At 36.2% G+C, this 26,294-nt stretch overlaps 1 protein-coding gene across 3 annotated transcripts in view; it reads left to right on the top strand.

Moving 5' to 3' along the window:
• Positions 1-26,294, top strand: part of dpr3 (defective proboscis extension response 3) — a 663,598-nt gene that overhangs the window by 602,234 nt on the left and 35,070 nt on the right. For all 3 annotated transcript variants that reach the window (XM_067768746.1, XM_067768745.1, XM_067768747.1), the window contains exons 5-6: positions 1,049-1,126; positions 4,051-4,183. In XM_067768746.1, coding sequence (XP_067624847.1) covers positions 1,049-1,126; positions 4,051-4,183 — 211 coding nt within the window. The remainder of the gene's footprint in view (positions 1-1,048; positions 1,127-4,050; positions 4,184-26,294) is intronic.

The following is a 26,294-nucleotide window of genomic DNA, read 5'->3' as shown; positions in this document are numbered from 1 at the left end:
TCTGTAAGAATTTCTTTGTAATCCACAATGATTTTCCTAGGTCTTAAAGCCTTCTTTAATCTATGAAATTTTCTGGCTTTCGCTTCGCTGGTCTGTGCTCCTAATTGGCAAACAAAAAAATGTTCTTGCACTTATCGAACTTTCGAAAAGTAAACAAATCAACATCGCGGTCATCAAACCTATAACCGTTGATATCCAACAAACTCTTTGCTTTTCATCTCATTCCTCAAATTGGACACCGCTCCATTGAATCAGCCGTTCTTAAGGTAGCATTCATCAGCTTATCCGCAAACCACAACTCTTAATTGCTTATAAAGAGTCTTTAACCTGCAATATATTTCCCCAAGAGTTCGTCACTATTTTCTTTTACCAAAATCAACATCCACAAACCACTGTTTGCATAAACTGAGCAAAGAAATTTTCCAAAGACCGGTTCCCACTTTATTCACACTTATCTGGTTATTTGTGGTTTTTGCATTTCGCTTTTTCACTCATCTGCACAAACAAACAAACAAAAAACGCAAAAAAAAGAATCAAGTGAAATGCCAATCAAGTCAGACAGTCCTTAAGATACCGCTAGCGTAGCTCTACAAAATTTGTTATTTTCAAGTAGCCACCACTGACTATGCGCATTTTAATGCCACCATCAGGAGGAAAGGGGGCTACTTGTATTTAATTTCCTCTTAACCCTTGTAATCATTTCGATCGGGGCTCGTTAATCAATTTCCGTTTACCCTCTACGCTACGTTGTGGCTGCTTTCTGCACTCATGAACTCACATCACATGAACGTTTCTTTTTTTTTTTTTTGTTTTTCCGATTTGCAATTTTTTTCACGAATAAAATTTCTTTTATCGTTTATTTATTGAATATTTTTTCTCTTTCTGGGCGCTGCCTCATACCTCATTTGTGACTTGTGGTTGCTGCTGCCTCTTTTGCTGCTCTTCTGCTCCTGTTGCTGCTGTTGTGGTACAAAATCATCCTCATCAACGCGCACTGCAAATGGATTGGAACTGACTGGCATTGTTGGTGTTGATGGGTCGTCAACAGGTCTCGTGGATACGTAAACGTGATTTGCATATACTGACCGTAGCCGCAGCGACGTATACGTCAGATAAACGATTTCAGGTGAGCGCACACAATTTTCATCCTCCCTCCTTTTACCTACACTGCCAGGTTCTTATGGAGAATTAATAAGATTTTATGTGTGTTCATTTGTATTTACATATGTGCATGTGTATGCACGGTTTGCTTTGTATTTATTCAGTGCGAAATGAAAGTGTCAGAATGAAAATTGCGAAGATTAAAAATTGAAAATTGAAAAAAAAAATATTGCCAATGATAAGCCGCTTTAGATGACTTAAGCTTTCAACTACTTTTATCTGGATAACTTTAGTTGCACATTAATCAAGCAGGATTATTCCAATTAGCGGTAAGGATAAAAGAGACTATCCACTTTTATTCTGCACCAAATCCAATAACCACTTTTATTTAATAAAAAGTCGCGAGTTCGATGTGCACACATACAGCTTTACAGGTGGCGAGCTCACTTAGAGGTTGAAGTTAAATCACAAAAGAGGTAGCTTTGCCACATTCTTATAATTTTGGGCTTTTTGTAGGCTTCTAATCGATAGTAATCAATACCACAGGTTTTTTTTATTATCGTTGGAACATTTTTATCCTCGAGTTATCGATTTGTTACCGCCGATTGATAGGGTTGTTGTTGTTGTTGTAGCAGTGCTTCGCCCCACCTAATAGATGCGACCGATCACAAATTGTCATCAATATCCGCTAACGGGAGTCCAAGGAAACTTGCTATTTCAACAGGGGTGGATCATAATGAAAGGGGTGTTAGAGGCGTTGGCTTCACATTACAATTAAAGAGATGGTTGGTGTCATGTGGGCACACATTGCAAGCGGGCATACATTTTGTATGTCGGGGTTGATTCTGGATAGGTAAGAGTTTAGCCTGTTACAGTATCCAGAACGAGGTTGAGCTAGAGAGACTCGCGTTTCCCTGGGGAGTATGCGTTCCTCTTCCGCAAGTTTTGGGTACTGTTCTTTGAGTACTAGATTCACCGGGCAATTCCTGGCATAAAGCTTGGACGCCTGTTTGTGGAGTTCACTGAGGACCTGCGTGTGTTTTTTTGCTTCATACGGCTGAGCTCTCAGGTGCCGTATTTCCTCAAAATACTTACGGATTTTACCCCAGGTTTCTGGGTATTCAACAGGAACTGTTTGGTTATCATCTCATTTCTCTCCCTGATGGGGAGTATTCTCGCCTCATTAAGTAGAGGTTGTTCTAGGGACATAAAAAGACAGCACGTGGCAGTTCTGATAGCAGTATTTTGGCAGGCCTGTAGGTTCTTCCAGTGATTAGTTTTTAGGCTTGGCGACCATATAGGGGACGCGTAGCATGCAATCGGCTGGCCAATTGCTTTGTATGTGGTAATGAGCGTTTCTTTGTCTTTTCCTCAAGTACTGCCAGCAAGGGATTTGAGGATTTTATTACGGCAATGGATTTTCGGTACAATTGCCGCTGCATGCTCACCAAAATTTAGATCCTGATCAAACGCCACACCCAAGATTTTGGGGTGTAGGACAGTCGGTAGCGTAGTGCCATCGACGTGGATGTTCGAAATGGTCGACATTTGGGACGTCCATGTTGTAAATAAAGTCGCGGAGGATTTAGTCGGTGATAATGCCAGGTTTCGCGAGGCGAAGAAACTGGAGAAATCAGGGAGGTGTTTATTCTGTTGCTCATCGATCTGTGGACCTTGGCCTGTGGCCGTTATTGTGCAGTGATCGGCGTAGGAAACGATAGTAACTCCTTCTGGTGGCGAAGGTTGCGTAGATATGTAGAAAATAAACAAAAGTTGGGATAGGGCACCCCTTATTTAATTCTTCTTGGTTTTGATATTTCGTTTCTAAATTGCACCGATGCTTGGCGACCACCCAGATAATTTGCGGTCCACCTTTTAAGACATGGGGGAAGGGTAAACCCTTCCAGGTCTTGCAAAAACTTTTGATAGGTCTAGTGCAAGAGTGATAAGGTTCTTATTGGTCTCCTATCGGCTTGCTACTGAAAGGTAAAGCAGGTTTTATCGATTTTATATCGAACTTTTATCGGAATATATTTCATAACAAACCAATGCTGTTATCAATTTTTAAGCGGAGTATTACGAAAATTTGTTTGACGACCAAACGTAAGAGCCCCAAACAGGCGACAGGGCTTATATTATAAAATAACTCCGTCTTCTTGACAAATACTAGAAATTTTCTAGGACATAATTGCTGCCTCAAGACCTGGCGTCTTTGCCATCCCTGAAAGCTGGAGTCTTGATCTGGCTCTCGCAGACCACGAACACTGAACGTGCTCAACGGTTTCTTCCACCCCCAGCGGGTAGGGGTTAGAATATAACCGCGGTAGGCATGCCTGTCGTAAGAGGCTACTAAAATACAGGATTCAAGGAGTTTGTGTAGCGCAGCCCTTTCAGGTTGCCAGCGCAATATATAGCTTCTCCAAACCCAGTTGTCAACCTCACCTACCAGTGCCGAATCCTGTTGCATTAACAGCCGCGGCTCTGCAACGCCGAAGTCCTCATGGATCTAGGGGGTGGAAGAGCGGTATGGCTTAGAAGGTCGCATGTGAGCATAACAAATCGTTCCCGAGATGGTCGGGCTTGGTACCGAAACGTACCGGATCTGTATCCGGCAAAGGACCATCAACTCGATAACACTCCCCAAGGTCTTCGGGGAGTGTCCTTATCGCTACAACAACAACAACGGTTTCCTCCTGCAGCTCGCACTTCCTACATCTTCCGTTACTGACGAGTCCCAACTTGTAAGCATGTGATGCTAGAAGGCAGTGTTTATATATAGTAATTGTTCATGTTCATATAGCGACGTGCGTAAAAAAATTTGGAAGTTGCTAGTTTTTGTACGAGAGGTCGATACCTAATGTCCGTAAATAAATTTATTTACTTGTACTTATGTATTTTATATTCCTTAAAGTCGTTTGGGTATGTACCTACTTTCCTTTTGAGTTCCAGGTGACTTCATCAAAAGATGGACGCGAATGGATGTTGCATGTGAAATCGCCGCACGTACGTGATAGTGGCATATATGAATGTCAAGTGAATACGGAACCGAAAATTTCAATGGCATTTCAGTTGAACATCATTGGTAAGTGTAACTATTACACACACATATAAACACAAATGCATATGTAAAATTAATACGGGAGTATTGGAAGAATTTCGAATTTCAACCAAATGTATATACAAGATAGTCCTAAACTAAAGTAACTTAAACTTGTTTGTATCAGGGCTACAATACAGCCATTCATTGTTTCTGGTCGAGGACTTTAATATAGAATATTTCCAATTTAAAGCTTTAATTCTAGTTCAACTTACACATCTTATAAATAAAAGGTTACGTTAGGTGTGGTTAGGTGGTAGCTGCCCTAATAAGGTGAGCTCACTTGGACAACATGAAGGTCCGTTGTGATACCACATGCAATAAAATAACGGTATCGTAGATATAGCTACTTAGAGAATCATTGGGTAGCAACAATAAAGCTCCGAATGATACCGATCTCAGCCTTGGATAAATCCTCGGGAGATGCAAGTGAGTTGCGACCGAAATATTTTCGCCTAGTTCTGGCAAAAGCTGGGCAATCAAGCATAAAGTGATTTGGTGATTCCACCTCATCATCCTCCATACAGCTGCAGCAGGATGGAGTTTCCAATATATTGAGACGTAGCGCATTGCTACCCTGAAAGACGTGGTGTCCGCCCAACGTTTGCTGAGCTGACTCGAGGCCCAGCTATAGAGGAGCAATCCACAGGTGGCCAGTGGAATCCCGAAATCCCTACAGTCAACTTCATCAGGTTCAGTTGTACCGATGCAGGCTAAGAGATCCGCTTGACAGTTACCCGGGATATCACTATGGTCCGGGATCCAGATAATCTTAATTTTAAAATAATTCGATGCAATCGAAAGCGAGGTCAGGCACTCCCAGACCAGCCTTGATCGCACTGTAGTTGAGCTCAAGGCCTTGATAGCCGCTTGGTTAACGGAGTAGATGTTTAATTCCCTACCCGTAGTAGCACTGGATAGCATTTCATCCACCGCATCCTTAATCGCAGCAACTTTCGCTTGGAATACACTGCAGTGATCAGCCAACTTAAACTTGCGGCTTACATTTAGCTCTTGACAAAAACCCCCCACCAACCTTTCCGCCCATTTGTAAACAAGTTAACCGGTCCCATGCCCCAGATAATTTCTCTTCCCCACTCCTCTCTCGGTGGAATGACTGGGGTGAAGGTTGTATAGGGACCAGTTTTCGGCATACAATAGTCCGTCCTGTCCGGGATAAAGTCGAAACTGGTAAGAAGGCTAGAGTGTCCGAAGTGAGAAACCACATAGCCCATATCACGAAGCCTGACTAACGCCCGGGCCGCGGCCGCCTTTCCCGCAATATCTACTGGATATATGTTCAGCATGACATTCAGTGCCAAGGTAGGTGTAGTTCTGAGAGCGCCACTGATACCGATCAGCGCCGTCCGTTGCACTGACACTAACATTTTGGAGGTGCTCGCCATGTCCAGTGCTTTCCACCAGACCAGCACCCCATAGAGCACAATCGGTTTGACCACCATCTCATAAAGCCAGTGTACTATTCCTGGCGAGAGTTCGCATCTCTTTTCGATAGCCCCCCTGCAGCAGTACAAGGCAACCGCGGCCTTCCTGGCCCTATCTTCCACATTGGGTCTCCAGGACAGTTTCTTGTCCAAAACAATCCCCAAATATTTAACCCTATCAGAAAGTACCAACGCTACCCCTCCAATCAAGGGAGTTCTGAAATCGGGCACCTTATATCTCCTTGTAAAAAGAACCAATTCCGTTTTTGCCGGGTTGACCGCCAATCCACATGATTCAGGCTACCTAGCCACAGTAACATAAAAAGGTCAAGAATAGCAAATTAAGTCACATTTAAAATAATGAGGTCATAAAAAACTGGGCAAAGCTGATTGGACATTTTTAAAAATTTATAATCATATAAAAAAAAATTTTGTTTGTTCCTTAATATATGTATGTAGGCAATTAGTTGCACAAACTGGCATCAGTGCATGCAATTATTGTTCAACGCTGAACAAATATTTCAGATTTGCTTTAATAGAATTCCCAGTGGGAACAAAGAACATGTGGAAATGCAAGCAGGAAGGGGGGCACTATATTTTGTATTGACTGTAATGAAATATATAATACTAATCATACATACATAGTAGTTTCTTATCACAAAATGCATTTTTTCAAAATTTTAATTTTTCTTGCTTTTTACGTTATCACTATATATTTAAAAAAAAATTTACCCCCATAGAAGTGCTGCTGGAACCGCGCCTGATATATCGGCGTTAAGTTCTAAGCAAAGCGTTTTCCATAGACCTAGAAAAGGAATGTACAAATTTCTAAATGACAGTGTTATACAAAGAAACTAACTTCCCTAAGCATTGTTATTTTAAAACTCCTCAACGTCATACAAGAATAAATTTCCTACTGGGTTGTGGCATTTATAATACAAACAAACGCACATTATTTTGTTTACATTTTATTTAGTTTTTTTGCATTTGTATATAGACAATAAATAAGGAAGTTCCAGCTCGAGTGAAATCCCAACATTGTATAATTAGTTTTGAAATATTTTGATATTCCGGGTATTTCAGGATAATTTTAATATTTTCAGGCACTACAAAGCTGAAATGAAAACGTATAGAGCTTAGAAAGCGCTCTATCTCAGGATTATTTTTCAAAAACACCCTTCTTCAGAATTAAGTTGAATAATAACCTATTTTAGAAAGTTTTTCATAAACACCCTTCAGAATATTTTGAATTTATGCGCAGATTGAACGGATTGAGCGTTTTTAAAACAAATTCCGAATTACGGGGTTTTCCAAAGATTTTCTGAGATATGACATTTTTAAAACGGCAGCCAAGATGGGGTGATATTCCAATCAGCAGTTGTTATGCTCCCCATGATGTACAGGCTAGGCTGAAAGCACGCTGCCTTTGCAACGCTGATTCTTAAACAACTCTTTAGGTGGTCCAAGCTTTCAGTAATCGTAGGTCGTATCGGGTGCATATTTCTTTTTGGCAGACGTCAGGTTGACTGCCAACTTGAAAAGGAGGCAGGTTTACAAATTCAGCCGCCGAACAGTCAAAGCATTCCTATAAATAGTGTTTAAGTAATGAACGCCCTTTTTTACCTTTACTCTTTTCACTTTCACTTTACATTTAACCAAAGTAATATAAACCAAATGTATTTGGGCACTAACTTCCATTGTACACTGCTTTATACCGCTTCGACCCATACTCTGTTTAAGTTTGTTCTATGGTGGCCAGCCCTGAACAAGGCGGGAAAGTGCACATATCTTGTATGACCAACATAAGTGGTGCTTCAAAGATAACGCCAATAAAACTCTACAGATAAGTTTTGGTATAGTCGCTTTGATTCTAGCAAGATAATGAGCAGCGGCAATGTCAGCCTTGGTTAAAGAGATTCGCTCAGTTGGAGTACTAAAAACATAGGACACTTTAGAATACTAAAAAATAATAGTTTTCTTTTTCGAAGCACAGACCGCTGTGCAACTACAAGAGTCTCGGACAAAAACTTTTCGAAAATCATTCCCAGCAGGTATTATCTTTTTCCGACTACCTTACAACTCGGTTTGGATAGGAATACACACTATCGGAGGGGAAATTTTTATTTTTAATGGCAGACGGCCGAACAGAACCGTATACACTTCACATAGGGCTAATATCGTAGAACTTCCACATAATGTTGGAGAGTTTGTAATCCCGCGGTTGAATCCACGTCTTTCTTGCTTGATTTATAAAATATTCGTTAGTTATTTGACAACATTTTGTTTGAAAAAATTCACTCATTTATTCCGCTTCTTGACGGAGACTTCACGGGATTTACGATTCGAGCAAATTTCTGAAAATAAAAACTTAGTCTATTTAAGGTTCTTAGACCACAGTTCAATCATACCAAATAATTAATTAAGCATAGATTAATCGACTCATCTTTTTGTTCCGAGCAATTTCATGTAGTTATGCAAGCTACATCTATCTCGATCCTTTTATGGCACGTGATTTTAAGGGTGGGGTGAAATAAGGTTAACGGCCATAAGGTCAATTGCCCTCATGACATCTTCATACGGCAGAACAATCAATTGAATCAATGAACAAATGAAATGGTCACACATTAAATTTCAAATGGTGACAATGTCAAAAATATTAATATTATGATTTTCCCGATTTTCCGAAGTCAAGTCAATTTTTCTCCAAATGGCCATAAGGTCAATTATTTTGGGTCTACGTATTGCAATTTTAACAACAATTCTGTCTTATTTCTCTCGCCATATTTTTGTCAAGTCGATTGAAAAGAGAAATTTTTTTTTAATCTAAATTTTTCGGATACGGCGCTGCTTTTCCTAAATTTTGGTTTCATTCTATAAAAAAATCGGATGAAAATCTGGCTCAATGGTGTCCTCTCTGAGAAAAAAGAACTTATTCACTTAAGGATTTAGAGAAAATTTAGAATACAAAATCGCAGAATTGTTTATCCCGAAATTTCGCCTGCGATGCTACTTTTTCTATATTCCGGTCCCATTTTAGTGGAAACGCGGATCTAACACTGGTCCAGTGTTGTGTCATGTAAATACAAGTTAGTTAAAATTTGGATTCAAAAACTGTGCAAAGTTTTTTTACTTTCACCCTACATGGTGCTGAGGTCAAACAGAAACATCCTAAAGTAAAATTAAGAAAGGTCATTAAGTCAATTTACCTTGTGACGATTTAAAGTAACCATAGATCCATTTAGAGTGATCATAATGTCAATTGACCTTTTGGCAGTTGATTTTATGTCACTCCGGCGATTTTATTATAAACATTAATATATCTTTTGTACTAAACACAACTAAGTATAACATGATAGCGAAGCATATTTTGTGTCATGGGGTTTATATTGGCTATGCTTTTTGATTTATGGATAGTCAAACATATGCACTCATAATTACCATAAAATCGTGCATAAATAAAATAATAATTATGCTTGTATTAGCAAAATTCACACAATTTCCGGACAATATTGCCGAATTGCATAATTTTTGATATTTTGCTTTAAATTTTTATTATTATGGTTTTTTCGTATTTTAAGTGCACTCAAATGCATAATTTTTTTATTTAACCGCCGCACTTCATTAGACTATTGTTAGTCCCTAATTACAGTATAATATCCAGAGCTAAGTATTTAAATGGTATTTTTGAGCTTTTACTAATGAAAATACGAATATATAAACCAAAATAAATATAAATATGATAATTAGTTTGAATACAATATGTCTCAAAAAAAATAAATGTGGCCATCCAATATTATATGAACGGAATGGTGAACACTTAGATAGGAACAAATGAAATTTGTAGTAGGGTAAGATCATCTACTTATAAAATAAATAAATAAATACAATGCGCAATAACCTCCAAAAGGATTTTAGGCCGAGCCTCTCTTCTCTTCCAATTTGCGTCGTCCTCCTTTTAATTTCTCCTACAACTCGGCGGAACGGGACCTACATATTTTATGTCGACTCCAAATGGCGTCTGCAAGACAGATGAGTTTTCATTGAGAATCTTTTCATGGCAGAAATACAAGCGGAGTACATGCCAAACACTGTCGAGGGGCGACCCCGCTTAGAAAAATACTCTTCTAATTGAAAAAACTTGTTTCTAAAATTTTGATGTTGCTTTGTCCGGGGCGTGCACCCAGGGGCGTGTACCCAGGTGTGGTAGGCGGAGTACGCTACCATCACACCACGGCGGCCGTAAGTGTACTGTACTCATAGCATTCCAAAAAATTGGCAGGCAAGTTCTGAAGATATTCTTAAGTTTCGATACGACACCCATTGAATGCAAAATAATCCAAAAAATATCACTAACAATTCAATACAAAAAATAGAACAGCAAAAAATTAAAAATAAACGGACTTCCAAAATAATCGAGAAATAAAGAAACCCACTTTAAAAAACACGAATAAATACAAAACCACCAAACAACCATTTAGAAAATGAACCAAACAAAAACATGAAAATGAAATTTAAAAAATGAAACGAAATAAACAAACAATATCGCTGACGAAATATTCGAAACCTTAAAACCCGTTCACTAAGCGGCAAAACAAATACGTAACAATATACAACAAAACTACAAATAAGGCACACCACGATCTTGACAATTTTCTCCAGAGAGTCGAATACGTCTCGACCGCAATATTTACGCCTCGTCCTTGCACGAATTGGGCAGCTGAGCATTAAATGATTGGACAACACTGGTCAACAGTGAAAAATTTTTCCAGACTTTTTTTAGTAGTTTTAAGTCAATTTGAGGGTGCTGATTACGAAAAAATGATTTGACTTATCTTGTTTGGTTGATTTTCCGACAGGGTGGATAAATGATGTATATTGGAACGATTTTCCGTCATCCCTTGTCAAATTTGGTTTTGAGACAAACCGGTTTCGGCGTTGTGCCATCATCAGTGTCGATTTTCGTTCGAGAACGAAAATGACGGAAAATCGTTCCAATATACATCAAAAAATGATTTGTTTCTTTCTAACAGTTCTAGTTTGTAATTTTCATATAAGTGTTAAATTTTTACAAAAGGAGAATTTTTACATACAAAGTTTTAATGGTTTACCGCTTATCAGCACAAAATTGCCTTTTATAAGACTTTCTTGCCTGTGGGTCTTGTTCAAGGTCCCGACAAAGACTCCAGCAATAAACGGCCATCATATGCGTGTCCGTCCCAACTTCCTTCAAAAGATGATGACGTGTGCGGTACTAATGATTCGTTTGAGTGCAGAAGTGGTCGCTGAGCAGAAGGCAATGTCAGATAGGAACATTTGTTTTTGTTTGCCGAGTTTATTCCAGTATGGCAGTGTGGTAAACAACACAAAAGTAGCAATTATCATGATGATTCGTAGGTTCCTGCCAAATCATTAGTGTCTTAAATTTCAGAGCTGATCTTTTTCCATTCGAACATTGTCGCAGAGACACAACACAATTTTGGCACGCAGTTTTTGGCACCAATGGCTTCTCTTCATCGCAAATTTTCACTCCAAAATAATTAAAATATTATGTTTTAACAAAGTCCGTAATGACTTTACGAAAGCTTTTGAAGGTATGTTCACCACAAACAACACAGAAACTATCTGCATCATTCAAAAAACGCCGCCTTTTTGTGGCCATTGTTAGAATCAGAATTATTTGTATTAATTTTAAAATAAATGTCAAGAATAAATTTGGAGATGTTATCAGAAAACACAATAAATACTCCTAGTCAAAGCCAATACGAACGAACAGTAATTGAAAAGTGCAAAAGCGAAAGACGCAAACCTCAATTTCGTTTTCATTTTAAACTATGTGTTTTTGTATTTGTTGTTTAATTGAACGAAAATTTAAGAACAAAAACAAAATAATGACCACTTTCGCTGAGTCCTTCTTATTGATATTCTTGTAGGTTTTTTTTGAATTTTCGTTAAATGAAAGAATAAATACAAAAACCAATAGTTTAAAATGAAAGAACAAAAGCAAATAATAAATGAAGTATTAAAAAAATTGAGGTTTGCTTTTCTAATTTGTTGCATTTTTTGGTTTTGCACTTTTCTACTCCTGTGTGATAAATTTTCAGGTAGTCGAAAATATCTCGAAAACTAGATCTGTTACAAAAAAAGTAAAATGATTTATGAAATCAGCGCACAAAATTACATCTAATGCGATAAAAATTTCCTTGGAAAATTTTGAAAAGTGGAAATTTGTTCCGCAGTGTAATTACACCACCTCCCCCTTTATACAGCTTACACAGCTAGGCTGTCTAGTATACTAAGTCCTACCGCATATTTTTCCATTGGGCATTCCCCTATTAACACTCCAATAAACATGGATAGATGAGCTTTTATAAATCCTAGTAGCACGCCGAACGCTTAAATTAAAAAACGTTTCAGAAAGACTTCAACATACGGAAAGAGGTGGCATCAGCCGGCGTTTGCTAGTGTGTCTCGAGGCCCACCTGACCAGAAGTAGACTGTAGGTGGGCATTAGAATCCCAAAGTTTCGCTGACAGACACTTTAAGTTCGCCATTGTCTTCCCGGGTCAAGAGATTAGCCTCACAGCCATGGATATCTCTATGCATTGGCTCCAGATTCTTTTTAGCGGCGACAACCGTATGAAAAACGGTGTAGTGGTAGAATTCCCCACCCTTAACTTTCCCTTCCAGCCTGGATCCGTCCAACAACAGATTTTCCACACTCTCGTCGCATATTAATCCCCCTTTTTTTATTAATATGTTGTGGCAATATGAATGTTGAATGTGGCAACAGGTGAGGAAGATGGCGCACAGTAGTCTGTCCTGCCAGGAATGAAGTCGAAATCGGTCAAATTTCTGGAGTGACAATGTCAACCAGGCACTGCTTCAAAATTGTGGTTAGCGCCAGTGCAGGCGTTATACGAAAGGTTCCATTTAAGAGCAACAACACACAAAACTAGTTAAACGACTATAATTATTGCCTTCTACCTCTCAACTAACCGCAAAAACTACTGACAAGTAAAAACGACCCCATTTCCAAATGAATTTGAAAACAATCTGTATGCGGGTACCTACATATTTAATAACAGAAAAATATGCACCCAAATTTTACATCAAATATTTGTCAGAATAAAACAACTGCAAAAACGAATCAGTTTAAAAAATGGCACTGAAGATAACACAATTCTGAAACGGATTTGTATTCAAACTATATTTGACAACGGTTGATTGAAAATAGTTCTAATTAATGTCAAATAAAAGAAACTTATGAAGGAGCTATGTCCAGATTATACTAAATAAATTTCTGCATGAGCGAAGCAATCTCGAAAAGATTTCGAATAATAATAATCCTTAAGGTATAAAAATGGTTTGGCAAAATAGTCCACAAATAGTTTTGCTATGATAAAAATTTTTTTTTTTTTTTTTTTTTTTTTTTAAAGAAGTATAGGATAATCCTAATATCATCCAGCCACCTCTAAACTAATGCCAAAGTATTCTAAAATATTTCTTTGCAATTTGCAATTTACATAGTCCTGAAATAATTTCATCTATTGAGAATGTTATGTTGATGACACGAGCTATAGACAATTCCTGAAACAGTTTTAACAGACGAATCAAACATTGTTCAGATGGTTAAGGGGTGAAGCGTGAACTGGACCTACGAAAATCTTAGATATGTCAGCATAGTTTTAGCGTTGTCTATTTTTATACCTTTCATGAAAAAATGGTATATTAATTTCGTGACGAAACCCAAAATTGTAAGTCCTTAAAGGAAAATAGATGGTGGGTCTATCTTTCTATTAAGTATACCGAAATATTCAGGATGAAGAGCTGAGTTGATTTAGCCATGTCCGTCTGTCTGTTTTTATGCAAACTAGTCCCTCAGTTTTTGAGCGGGTGTATTTGGGTATCCGATTAGACATTTGCCGGAACCGGCCGGATCGGACCACTATAGCATATATCCTCCATACAACCGATTTTTCATAAAAAGAGGATTTTTGTCATATCTTCCTCAATTTAACACATTGAAGCTTCAAACTTCACCATATACTTTCGTATATTGCACATATTATTTTCTGAAAAAATTGATGAGATCGGTCGTATATATAGTATATATCGCCCACAACCGATTGTTCAGATAAGAAACTTTTCGTAATTACTGTCCTATTTTAAGAGCTAGAGGCTTCAAATTTCAATGAATGCTTACGTATATAGCATATGTTGTTGTCTAAAAAAATCATAAAGATCAGTGGTATATATAATATATATATGGTGGTATATATAGCATATATATATATATATTTTTTTTGCAGTTTCAGCCCCACTTTAACAGCTAGGAGCTTCAAATTTCACCAAATGCTTACGTGTATAACATATATTGTTGTCTGAAAAATCACAGAGTTCGGTGGTATATATATTATATACCCCATACAAACTCTAATTTTTGCCCCTTTTTTACGGCTAAAAGCTTCAAAATTCATCAAATTTCATCAAATAGTTACGTCTACGTCATACAGTGTTGAAATACGTGATTTGTAGTCATAGTTTTTGCACGCAGACCAACAAAACCTGAAACTTTGCATCCTCACAAAAGTACCTACCATTTTTTATTTTATATATATCTTAAAAATAGTTTAGGTATGTACATCTGTTCACTATATATTTCTTATCTTATACATCCGATTATTTGGAGATTACGAACGGGATAAGATTATTGTTCAGCCCAATCATGAAAGGTATGAAGTTTTCGGCACAGCCGAAGATAGTCCCGTCGTTACTTGTTTATAATTTAAATTATGCAAATTTTCAAATAAGAACTTATTTGAAAAAAAAAACCTAGCCTAGTTTATGGTAACCTGTAATTTGCATAAATATATTTTTTTTTATAAAGATAGAAGCGACCGAGTTCAATCAACATAACGGATATTTATTTTGTCAGCGCAGAGCTTATCAACCGAACTACGCTCATAACAACAAACACTAAACTGTTTCAATTAAATATTTTATAGCCAACTTAATGCCAAATGGAAATATGTTTTTCACACTATTTTTGTCACTCGAATAAATCGGAATTAAGCGCCACACATTTGCATATTGGCCATATATAAAAATTTAAGCGTTTTTGCAATTATTTACATTCAAATTATAATTCTGTACGGTCAATGAGCAGAGTCGCTTGTTAGCATTTTTGTCATATCATACATGATAGTTTGTGTTTTGTTGCTCATATGCCATGTGGCACCGAAATGAAAATAAAAGAAATGAAAGAAAAGAAAAGTAGAGGAAAGGAAAGGAAAGGAAAGGAAAGGAAAGGAAAGGAAAGGAAAGGAAAGGACTGGAAAGGAAAGGAAAGGAAAGGAAAGAAAAGAAAAGAAAAGAAAAGAAAAGAAAAGAAAAGAAAAGAAAAGAAAAGAAAAGAAAAGAAAAGAAAAGAAAAGAAAAGAAAAGAAAAGAAAAGAAAAGAAAAGAAAAGAAAAGGAAAATAAAGGAAAGGAAAGGAAAGGAAGGAAAATCAATGGAAGGGAAATGAAAATAAAAGAAATATAATTTGTAATTTTAATATAATAATAGGAACATTCGATGGGTAATATAATGAATATGTAAGCTCAAAATAGGGAAATTTTATATTGCTCTGGCAGGAAGGGTATGATTTAATCAACCTGCTTCTCGTAAACAAAAGGTATGGGGTAATAATACGAACATTTGATGTGTAGTATAATGAATAAGTAAGCTCAGAATAGGGAAATGTTATATATTTTGTTTCGTTTTTATTATGTACAAAGCAACTCCTCGGCCATGCTCACGATTCAGCATAGTACACAAAAAGCAAGTACACACACACAGCGTGTATATAGTATGAATAAGTGCATGTGTAGTGGTGTGACTTTTATGTTAAATTTTTTTCATTAAAATTATTTTTAAAATTTTTTTTATTTATGTATAATAGTGCAGCTCAAAATTTCCTATCAATACATATATAATTTGTATACCTTAAAATTATAGTTTAGCAGAAAATGGTTCCACATTTTTTCATCTTGTCTATTTATATATAAGATAACCAAATCCAAACAATAACAAATAAACGAAATTGAATTATTAAATTTTGCTGATTTTTGGATTGGAAAAAGGTGGTTCTTCTTATTATGAAGATTTAAAATTGCTTAAATTTTTGTAGCCGTTGTGAAACTTCAGGTGACAATTTTGCTTATTTAAGTCTTTAGCATTTGCTTTAAACATCTATTGCATAAATTAATTTTCGAGCTGGCATTAGCTTGAAACATCTGATGTAAAAATACTGATTGAAAAAATTTGACAAAAATATGCAAACATTCAGAAGTAAATCAACAAGAGCGATAATTTCAATGATAATTAAGATAAAAATCAGTCAGATGCTATTTGCTTAAATGCTGTGCGCTTTAATCTAAATGTAAATTCATGCAACAAAGAGATTCGGACACTGATTAATAAAAATGGGCGCTTAAAAATTGGTATAGCAAGTGAAAAGCAAATAGAACAAAATTACTTTGGCATATACTACAGAGGTAGAAAACATTTTCATTGAGCTTATAAATCATTTTCTACTGTATATATGAACGCTCGGCGGTAGGAACTGGATTTACATTAAGAATGATTAAAGCCGAAACTTTCAAACATATCAGTAAAAGTGCGTTAATAATAAAAAAAATGTTTAAGAAAACTGCAGAATAGGTTCAATACTACTACGAAAAAATTTCTTGAATCCGAAAAAAATCACAATTTAAGCTTGAAATGATCTTATAACTCACCTAGGAATCGTCTTGGAATTGCGCCAAAGTTATACAATATAAAATAATCCCGAAATGATCCTGTAATTGTGACAAATTGGTCGTGGAATAATCTCGAAATGATTCGAGAATTCAGAATTAAATTGCTCCGAAACAGTTTCTAAATAATCCTGAAAACAATACGAAAGTTTCTCTGAAATCATCCCGAAATGTTCACGAAGCATTTTCTTTTAATTATTTTTTTTTTTTTCTAGCTTTTAGTATTATTATTATCTAATGTGAGTATTGTTTTCAATAAAACCGTTTAAATTAAAAAAAATGCTTATATTATTTTATTTATTTGAATTTCACTAACAGAATTTGAACTTATGTGCTCCAAAGTATTTTTACGTCCCTTCTACCGGGACTTGAATTTCAGTAGTGTGATGATGCCACTTCCACCGGACTGCGTGTAATATTTGTTCAATGAGCCAAATCGATATCGATCTTTGCGCCACCTGGCGGCGATTTTTGTAGGTCGCTTTCTATTCATGTATGTAATATGTGTTCCAAATATGAGCCCAATCGGACCTTAAATACCATATTTTCGATATCTCGAACCTTGCGTCACCTGGCGGCGATTTTTTTCTTTTTGTTGAATTGCCATCGGGTTCTGAACTTTATTCCAAACTTATCGGCAAGTTAAATAACATCGTTAAAAAAACAAGCTAAATAAAACCGTTAAAAAAACAATTTATCCCTCTTTTATTGCATGATTCGATGAGTCCTAGTTTAGCGGTAAGTCCCGTTTTACTGCCCCTTTTTCTTTTACCGCACTTAACTCGCCCTATCCGAATACCGTTTACATATATAACTTATTTTTCAATTATTATTATTAAATACAAAATAATTAAATTGGTCATGTTGTTATTTGTTAATTGTTTCTTGTTATGAGTGGCAGCCGATACCCACAAGTTATCTAATCGACAACTTTCTGATAACAAATTATAAACTTTTCATTAGAATTCGTCAACGTTGTGATATAATATAGTTGATAGTCGATAACTTTTCGATAATAAGTAGATAACTTCTCTATAACGTATTTTTTCGTTTCGATAACAAATCGATAACTTTTTGATAACACATCGTAATTTTTTGATAACATATCGATAAATAGTCTATAACAAACTTATAACTTATCGATTAATAATCGTTCACTTATCGATCAATTTTGTCATCGATATCGATCAAATTTATAACTCTTCGACAAAAAGTCGATAACTCGTCTATGTCTATATGCCTAGTCTATAACCCATCTACAAAAAACCGATAAATTATTGGCAACCAACCGGTAACAATATGATAACAAATTGATAACGCTCCTTGCTTTGCCTTGACTTGATTTGCTGTCTGGTTTCGCTCAATTCTACGTTTACATTCTGTATTCCCCCATACCGTAAGCAAAATTCAAATCAAAATAGCATCAGACATTCTCCAAAAAGGGGGTCGCGCACAAGTGTAACTGCCAGACCATTGGAGTTTATATCTAGTGTAGTGCACACTGTGTGGAGAAGCTGGGCCTCATTTCGTTTATTTTACATACATTTTACAAGTATTTATTTATTTGAAAATGTTTACACTGAACTAGATTTTTTTTTTAAACGTCTGCTCTTCATATAATTGACCTTAAATGCAATGCTCACCACAAATACCTACCCCAACAACAAATACGGCACCCTCCATACGCCAGTTAATTAGCAAACGTTGCATTGGGTTCTACGAGCTGAGTGAAGTTTCGGATTTTTCGCCACAATTAGCCTTAACATTTTTTAAACTTTCAATATTTGCAACAGAATTTCAACGTGAATGCATTGTTTAAAATAAGTTGAAAAATAACTGAGTAACGAAAAATTAAATTTAAATTAAAAAAGTCGCCAGCTCCCTTTTTGCTTTCATCGTGCATAGCAACAGCCTCTTGGCGAATTGATTTTAATTAAAACAATGCAGCAATACTTTGTAGCTGTTGTTGTTGTAAGGCAATTTCGCACAAATTCAAGGCTAAAGCAGTCGGAAGCGCATCGCACTCAGCAGACAAAGTGTAACACATACACACACACACACACTGACTCACATGCCCACATACTTGATCTAGCCTAGATGCAAATGGTATGACGGCGTGAATAGCGCACAAAAGCCGCATAAAAGTGAAGCTGCAAAATTAAAAACAGAAATATAAAGTTGAAAAAATAAAATACAAATGCTGTTAAGCTTGTAATTGCCTGCAGTACAAATGAGGCGCACTGTGCCTTATAACAACAAGAACAACATCGCATTTTGTTTATATCTTGGCCACTTTCATTTTCATTTATTTATATTGCATCTGTCTTTCTTTGCGGTCTATATGTTTTTGAGGCACTGCGGCCCCATAACACTTGCCATGAGAGCCGCACTGCAGCATGCCAAGTCATACATTAATGCAATTTTATTTATTTTACATACATACATACTTATATAGCACATCGCTGGCAAAGTTTAATTAATAATTAATTGTGTACGCATGTTTTGCTCGTTGCTGTGAAGTTAATTATTACTGAAAGGCTGCAACATTGTGAGCACCAAGTGAGTATTAACAGGATAAAATAGAAGCAATTAATTGTGTGGTCATTATAAACTACTTTTTGCGTTTCTAACAGAATGCTCAAGACGTCTGCTTTTTCTTATTAAGCCAAGTAGAAAAAAAGTAAAGGTGTTTTAAGTTAGGTGTAACCGAACATTATATACTCAACGTGAGCTTCAATTGCACATTTCATTTCAGATAAATTACTTTTCTACATGACACGTGACACCGCCCGCTTAAAAAAAAAAGTCTCCCTATTTCCTCCTACAGTAAAATTGATAAGTGAAGTATCATTGATTCCAAACTATTTTTTCTTAGCTATAGCTTATTATTCTAGTCTACGACCCTTTTAAACTTGTTTTATATCTAAGTTGCCGTGGTCTTTAACCGATCCCGCCAATTTTTTCTAGAAATATTTCCTGCTATAGGGAAAATCTGTGGACCCAATTTTATTACGATCCGTTAATTTTTCTTCCAGTTATGGCTCCCGAAACATAGAAAATTGTCATAAAAGGGGCGGTGCCACGCCCATTTTTTAATGTTTGAATTTTTTCGTATTTGTTGTTATAAATCCATTTGGGAAATGAAATACCATTGATATAAAGCTCTCTTTTGCGTAGATATAGCTTATTTTATTCGTCCACGACCCTTTTAAAAATTTTTATATAAAAGTGGGCGTGGTCATTAACCGATTTAGTTAATTTTTCTTCAAAGCATTCCCTATAGTAAAGGCAACCTCTTTACCGAATTTTGTTACGATAGGTTTAACGGTTTTTGATTTCTGATTAATAATATTTGTAAAATTGATTTTATCACAAGTGGGCGGTTCCACGCCCATTTTAAAAAATTTTTCCAAATTTTTATCAAGAGTCTCAATGTCAGTCCACACGCCAAATATCAACATTCTAGGTGTATTATTTACTAAGTAATCAGGTTTTTTGTGTTTTCCGAAATGTTATATATATAAAAAGTGGGCGTGTTTATCATCCAATATTTACTCAAGCTATCGTATTAACGGGCGGACGGACGGACGGACATGGCTCAATCAAATTTTTTTTCGACACTGATGTTTTTGATATATGGAAGTCTATATCTATCTCGATTCCTTTATACCTGTACAACCAACCGATATTCAATCAAAGTTAATATAATCTGTGTGCAAACCACGCTGAGTATAATTACAAATTTTTGTTGTACATATTTGCATACATGGCGTATACGTAACTTTTTTGTGCTGGAACATGTTCGATGTTATACTGTTTTCACACAGAAACTTAATGATCTCATTTCACCTTCTAATGAAATCGTAAATTTTTTGCTTTCGCACAGAAGTAACTGCTCGATTAGTATGAAGGATGAAATGTCAAGCGAATAAAATGACAATGCTATATGACAGACAATCATGGCGGAACGATACAAGATGGCAGCATGGTGACATACCTACATACATAAATAAGAATTCCATGTACTTTGTTTTTGTAAATTCGATGGACAAATGTCAAAATCGGACTGCGCCGGAAGTTGTGTGTATGTATTGCGCTGGTGGTTATCAAGACACCGGAACGGAGACTGGTTTGTTGACAATGCGAAGAAGTATGCAGTGTGGGGGTGTCTAGCACATATATACTGATGCTAATTTTTCGAGAAATTAGCTTGCGAAGAGGTGTAGTAGAGGGCAATGGAGCGCTTTATTATAACGATAAGAAAAACAACAAGATTAAAAAAGACAAAAATTGAAGCAAAACCAACAAGCAAAACGGAAACAACAGGAACAATGATAACAAAATACTAACAACAACGATAAAAATAACGAAAAAATAACAACAGGAAAAGCACGACTAAAAAGTCATGTAAGGACGGGATTTTATACCTTTCATGAATGTAGCTGAGCAATAATCTTATCTTATTCGTAATACCCAAATAATCGGTAGTATAAGATATGAAATATATAAAGAACAGATGTACATAAGCGACATTTTCGATAATAGATGGGTATTCCTCACAGAAAGTTACACGTTTCTTGTTGCCTGTCCTGAGATAGCTATGAACATGAATCTCTTATCTGAACAATAGGCTGTACTATATATGCGATCGATCTCCAAAATTTCTTTAGAGATCAACAAATGCGATATTCGTGAGCATCTGTTGTAATTTGAAACTAATATCTGTTTAAATTGCATATATACTACCGATCTCTACGGCGAGCCCGAACTCCTCATGGATTTAGGGGTTGGCAGGGCGGCATGGTCTAGAAGGTCGCATGTGGTTATAACAAATCGTTCCCTAGATGGCAGGGCTTGGTACCGGAACGTACTGGTTCTACATCCGACGAAAGACCATCAACATCGATAATACTCCCCAAGGCCTTCGGGGTGAAATATGAAACTTACGTTTAATGAATTCAAGGAGATATGACAAAAAAACCTTTTTTCTGAAAAACCGGTGGTATCGGAGGTAGTATATGCCTTAATGGTCCGATCCGGCTGGTTCGGACAAATTTCTGATCGGACACCTCATTATATTCCCTCACCAAATTTTAAGAGGATATTTCCGTGGTGTGGTGGTAGCGTGCTCCGCCTACCACACCGAAGATACCGTGTTCGAGTACCGGGCAAAGCAGCATCAAAAAATGTAAAAAAAAATTCAGCTATGGAAAGCTTCACAGTGAAAACTCATCTGCCTTGCAGATGCCGCTCGGCGTCACAGTAAAACATGTAGGTCCCGTCCTGCCAATTTGTAAGAAAAATTTAAAGAAGGGCACGACACAAATTGGAAGGAAAGCACGGCGTAAAATCTCTTCGAGAATTGTCTCGCCTTGTATTTAATTTTATGTTATCTCAAAATTTGAGGAACATCGTTTGCTTTCATACAAATGGATGGAAAGACAGACGAACGGACAGACGTACATGGCTAAACCAACTTAGATCATCATCCTGATCAATTCGGTACACGTATTGGTGGGTCTATCTCTTCTCTTTTAAAGACTTACAATTTTGAGATTCGTGACAAACTTAATATATCATTTCAGTAAGTATAATAACGAAAGGAAACCAAAGCTTACGATTTCTTCTTTAACATAAGCCAGAATTTTAAGACTCGGGAAATAAAGAACTCAGCATCTCACACGATTCTGGTCACTTAATTCAGTGGATGTATTGGGAGTGAGATGGAACAAGCATAACAACTAACTAATAAAACTATAAATAAATACAATAAGCCAAATATAACAATAAGACCAAAAGTGCGATCGAAAAGGACAATAAAAGCAACAAGAAAATATAAATTTTTCAATGCAAAGGGAAAAAAATAATGCGAAAAGAAGAAGGATAACAAAAACAATAATAAAGAACAACAAGCAACAATAAGAACTATAAGTAACACAAACAACGCGTTCAATAAAAACAACAGTAAAAAGGAAAAATAGAACAGCAAATAGGATTAACAAAGGCAATAGCGACTACAAAAACAAAGCTAAAAGAGACTGAAACAACAAGTACGCAAAACTAACAAAAAGAAATTGAAAACATATAATACTACGAAAAGCAAATAAGTTTTTGAGGAAAGTTTTAATGAAGCTCTGAATTACATTACTTGGAAAAATTTCACTAACGAGCCAAAAGTTCCAAAAGTATGAACATGAGTTTTAAAACTCTGATCAGTTTTAATTTAGGCCCAGGTCATATATTTGTTCGGTACTTTTTCGGGATATGTTAATTTCGATACCATTCTGCGCCTATATTTCAGTCAAAAATTAAAATTCTAATATTTTATAATAAGGAGCTCTGGAAATATTTAGTATTATAGTATTATCACTTTATGTAATTCAGTGATTTTTTGCGAAACTACTTCGAAAAATGCAGAGTAAGAATATTGATTTGGCCACATTTTTGAGATTACTTCGAAGATATTTTAGAAAATTTTCGAAGTTCGCACCTTAGTTCAAACTAATGTTCTCACTTTTTCATCGCTGAAATTTGATAGAGAGAGTATAAGTTAATATTCAGATGTCGGTGGCCGAACAATTTGGTTGATGTCAAGATTGAGAGCTTAGACGTGCTTTTCGTCTAATGAACTTAGCTTTGAATTAATAGAAGACGTTAAGCTACCTATGCTATTAGACCATGTGGCCCTTAAGCTGTCATCTTACCTTTCATTGCGTACTAAACTACTTCTATATTTGATAAATGCAACCATTTCTATCCCCTTGGTAAATTGACTTTCGCCGCACACCTTCGTATCAAAGTCACTTTACCAACTTTGACTTGCAAATAAAAATTTTCATATACAAATTCTTGTGTAATAAATTTTTTTTTAAATTCCATTCCATTGCAACAGAATTCAGCCACATTTTTCAATGCTGCCAATTACGTTAACAGTTCAATCAGAATTTAATATTAATGAACGACATTTAAATTTTTTATTTACATAGATTTCATGCATTATTAAATTTTCAACAAAATACATTTGTTCATACACGATATTTTTAATTTACATATGTAGTTATTTATGTATGTTTGTTTAATGGTGTGTTCAGTTTATACCTATATTTAAGAATTCATGAGCTTAACACCGGCTTATAATAATTGAATTTCAATTATTATGTTTTCTAAGAGAAACTGAAAAGAAAGAAACATTTACTGGCATATTGCGATGGAACCATTTCGAAAACCGCCAACGTAATCATCATCAGGCAATTTTGTAATGTTATCAAAGGTTTCACCGGGATTCGAACTGTGAATCACATGGTGAAACTGCAGTTGCCTTTAACCACTAGGCTATCCTGCTGGTATTTGTTTTCATGCTTAATTTAGCTTCTCATTCGCAACGAAGAAAAACTTTACAAAAACAAATCTGCATGGCACACAAATTAATATAGAGACAAATATCTCAATTGTGTTGTTAGTGTATAAATGAGAAAAGCAGAATTAAGCATGAAAATAAATACCAGCAGTTACATTGAATAATATCGCATAAACAAAGAGGCTTTCCGGATGGTATTGGACATCATTGAAGGACGCTTAACCCGCTCGAAAGTTGTGCCAGTGCTGCAACTAGCTGCTACCTTACGATTTTAAGCTGAAGGATCCTATCAAATATCAGTTGGCAAGATTCTAGCATGAGTGTAGGAAGAAGCACGGTGTCAACGATTTTAGATGATGTGCTTCGTGAAGCCCTTCGCAATATCTGGATGTTTCTCCATAAATTCAGTCAAAATACTGTTTTGCATTGAATTTTTATGTTTTCCCCTATTAAGAATGAAAATATATGTAAATTTACATTTATTTTTATAAAATAAACTTTTATTTACTTAGATTTTTAGAAAATACTCAACTGCAAGAGAAATACAACTAGGAAAAAAATAAATCCAAGAGCCTTTAACTGACTGGATTGTTTCCGATAGCAAAATCGATATTATCGGATTCTGTGACACCTAAATCTGACACTAATTCCAATTCGAACATTAAACCGATAACGTTGGACTTCATGACACCAAAGTAATTATTTTGTCGTTTTTAAATCCGATTCCGACATCAATTGGATTCCATGACAGCCCTGATTGTCTCCATTTAGGAGAGCAGAGAAGTGTTCCCTCCGTAATCTAAGTACTCTCTGGACATCAGTTACAAGGTTGCCATTTTCGTTCTTACAGGAGTTTGCCCCGGTCTTAAAACCTTCAGTCTGTCGCCGAATTTTTTGGTAAAATTTTCGGGCGTTATTTCCGGTGGCTAGCAGCTCAAGCTCCTTGCACTCACGCCTTTCTGCCTCCGCCTTTTTCTTCCTGAAAGGGCATCTCGCTTCCCTTTTTAACTCGCGGACTTCGCAAAGATGCAGTTCGAAATAAATTGGGGATCATTTCGAGATTGTTTCGCGGGATGGATTCGGGTTTATAACGTACTTTTCAGAGTCAAATCAGAAGAGTTCGGGAGTTTTTTGGTATAATTTTGGGAAGTTTTGGAATCTTGTTGGGGCTATATTCCATATAATTTGAGGATACTTGGAATTTATTTGTTATCATTTCGCGACTATTTCGGGGATAATGTCCAGCCATTTCAGGACAGTAGCGAACTCAGGACGAGTTCGTATTCAATGCATGGTAATTTTGGAACTATTTTCAGTATCGAAACTAGCTGGAAACTTTGTTTGTATTTTATGTATCTCCATACTTTCCCGATCTTGCTTTAGGGATAATATCGGTTTAATATCAGAATAATTTGGGAATGGTTTTCGGCGGCCACCGTGGTGTGATGGTAGCGTGCTCCGCCTACCACACCGTATGCCCTGGGTTCGCACCCCGGGCAAAGCAACATCAAAATTTTAGAAATAAGGTTTTTCAATTAGAAGAAAATTTTTCTAAGCGGGGTCGCCCCTCGGCAGTGTTTGGCAAGCGCTCCGGGTGTATTTCTGCCATGAAAAACTCTCAGTGAAAACTCATCTGCCTTGCAGATGCCGTTCGGAGTCGGCATAAAACATGTAGGTCCAGTCCGGCCAATTTGTAGGGAAAATCAAGAGGAGCACGACGCAAATTGGAAGAGAAGCTCGGCCTTAGATCTCTTCGGAGGTTATCGCGCCTTATATTTATTTTATTTTTTTCGGGATCATTTTATGTCAGTTACATTTCGCAATTATTTCGGTATAATCTCGAAATCGTTTTCGAGATCATATTGGGACTGTTTCCTTACCATTTTAAGAAGGTTTCAGTACTATCTCTAGATCAATTTTTTAGCATCATTTCGAGTTGATATCGGCATAATTTCGGGGCAGTCTTCGTACCATTTATGGATAGCTTTCCGTATTATTCCTGATACTTTTGAAATCGATGCCAGACTATATCCTGATTATTTCTGAATAATATCAGAACAAACTCCGAAACATTTCCAGGCTATTTCGGCATCATGTCTAAATTATTCCACAGGCATTTTGGGAAATTTCTTCGGGATAGCTTCGGGTTTGAAACAGTTTCGGAACCATTTTGAACGAATGATTAGATATTTTTCCATTATAGCTTCCAAACAGTTTAAAGGATCAATTGAGGACCTTTGTTGGTTAATTTTAGAACTATTTCAAGACTCTTTCAAGGTAACTTCGAAATGGCTTACAATATAATTTTGGGTGGTTCGTGAACATCGGAGATTGTTTTCAATTTATTTTGCGTTTGCTTACGAATCATTTCGGGTATATATTTTGATATTTTGTGAATCGTTTTCGGGATCATATCGAAACTATTTCCAGTCATTTTAGGATGCTTTCGGGATCTATACGATCATTTCAAAATTTTTTTCGAAATTAAGCCGGAA

Source organism: Eurosta solidaginis, chromosome 2, assembly GCF_040869045.1.
Source record: "Eurosta solidaginis isolate ZX-2024a chromosome 2, ASM4086904v1, whole genome shotgun sequence".
Lineage (NCBI taxonomy): Eukaryota > Metazoa > Arthropoda > Insecta > Diptera > Tephritidae > Eurosta > Eurosta solidaginis.
This window is presented reverse-complemented; position numbering and strand designations above follow the sequence as displayed.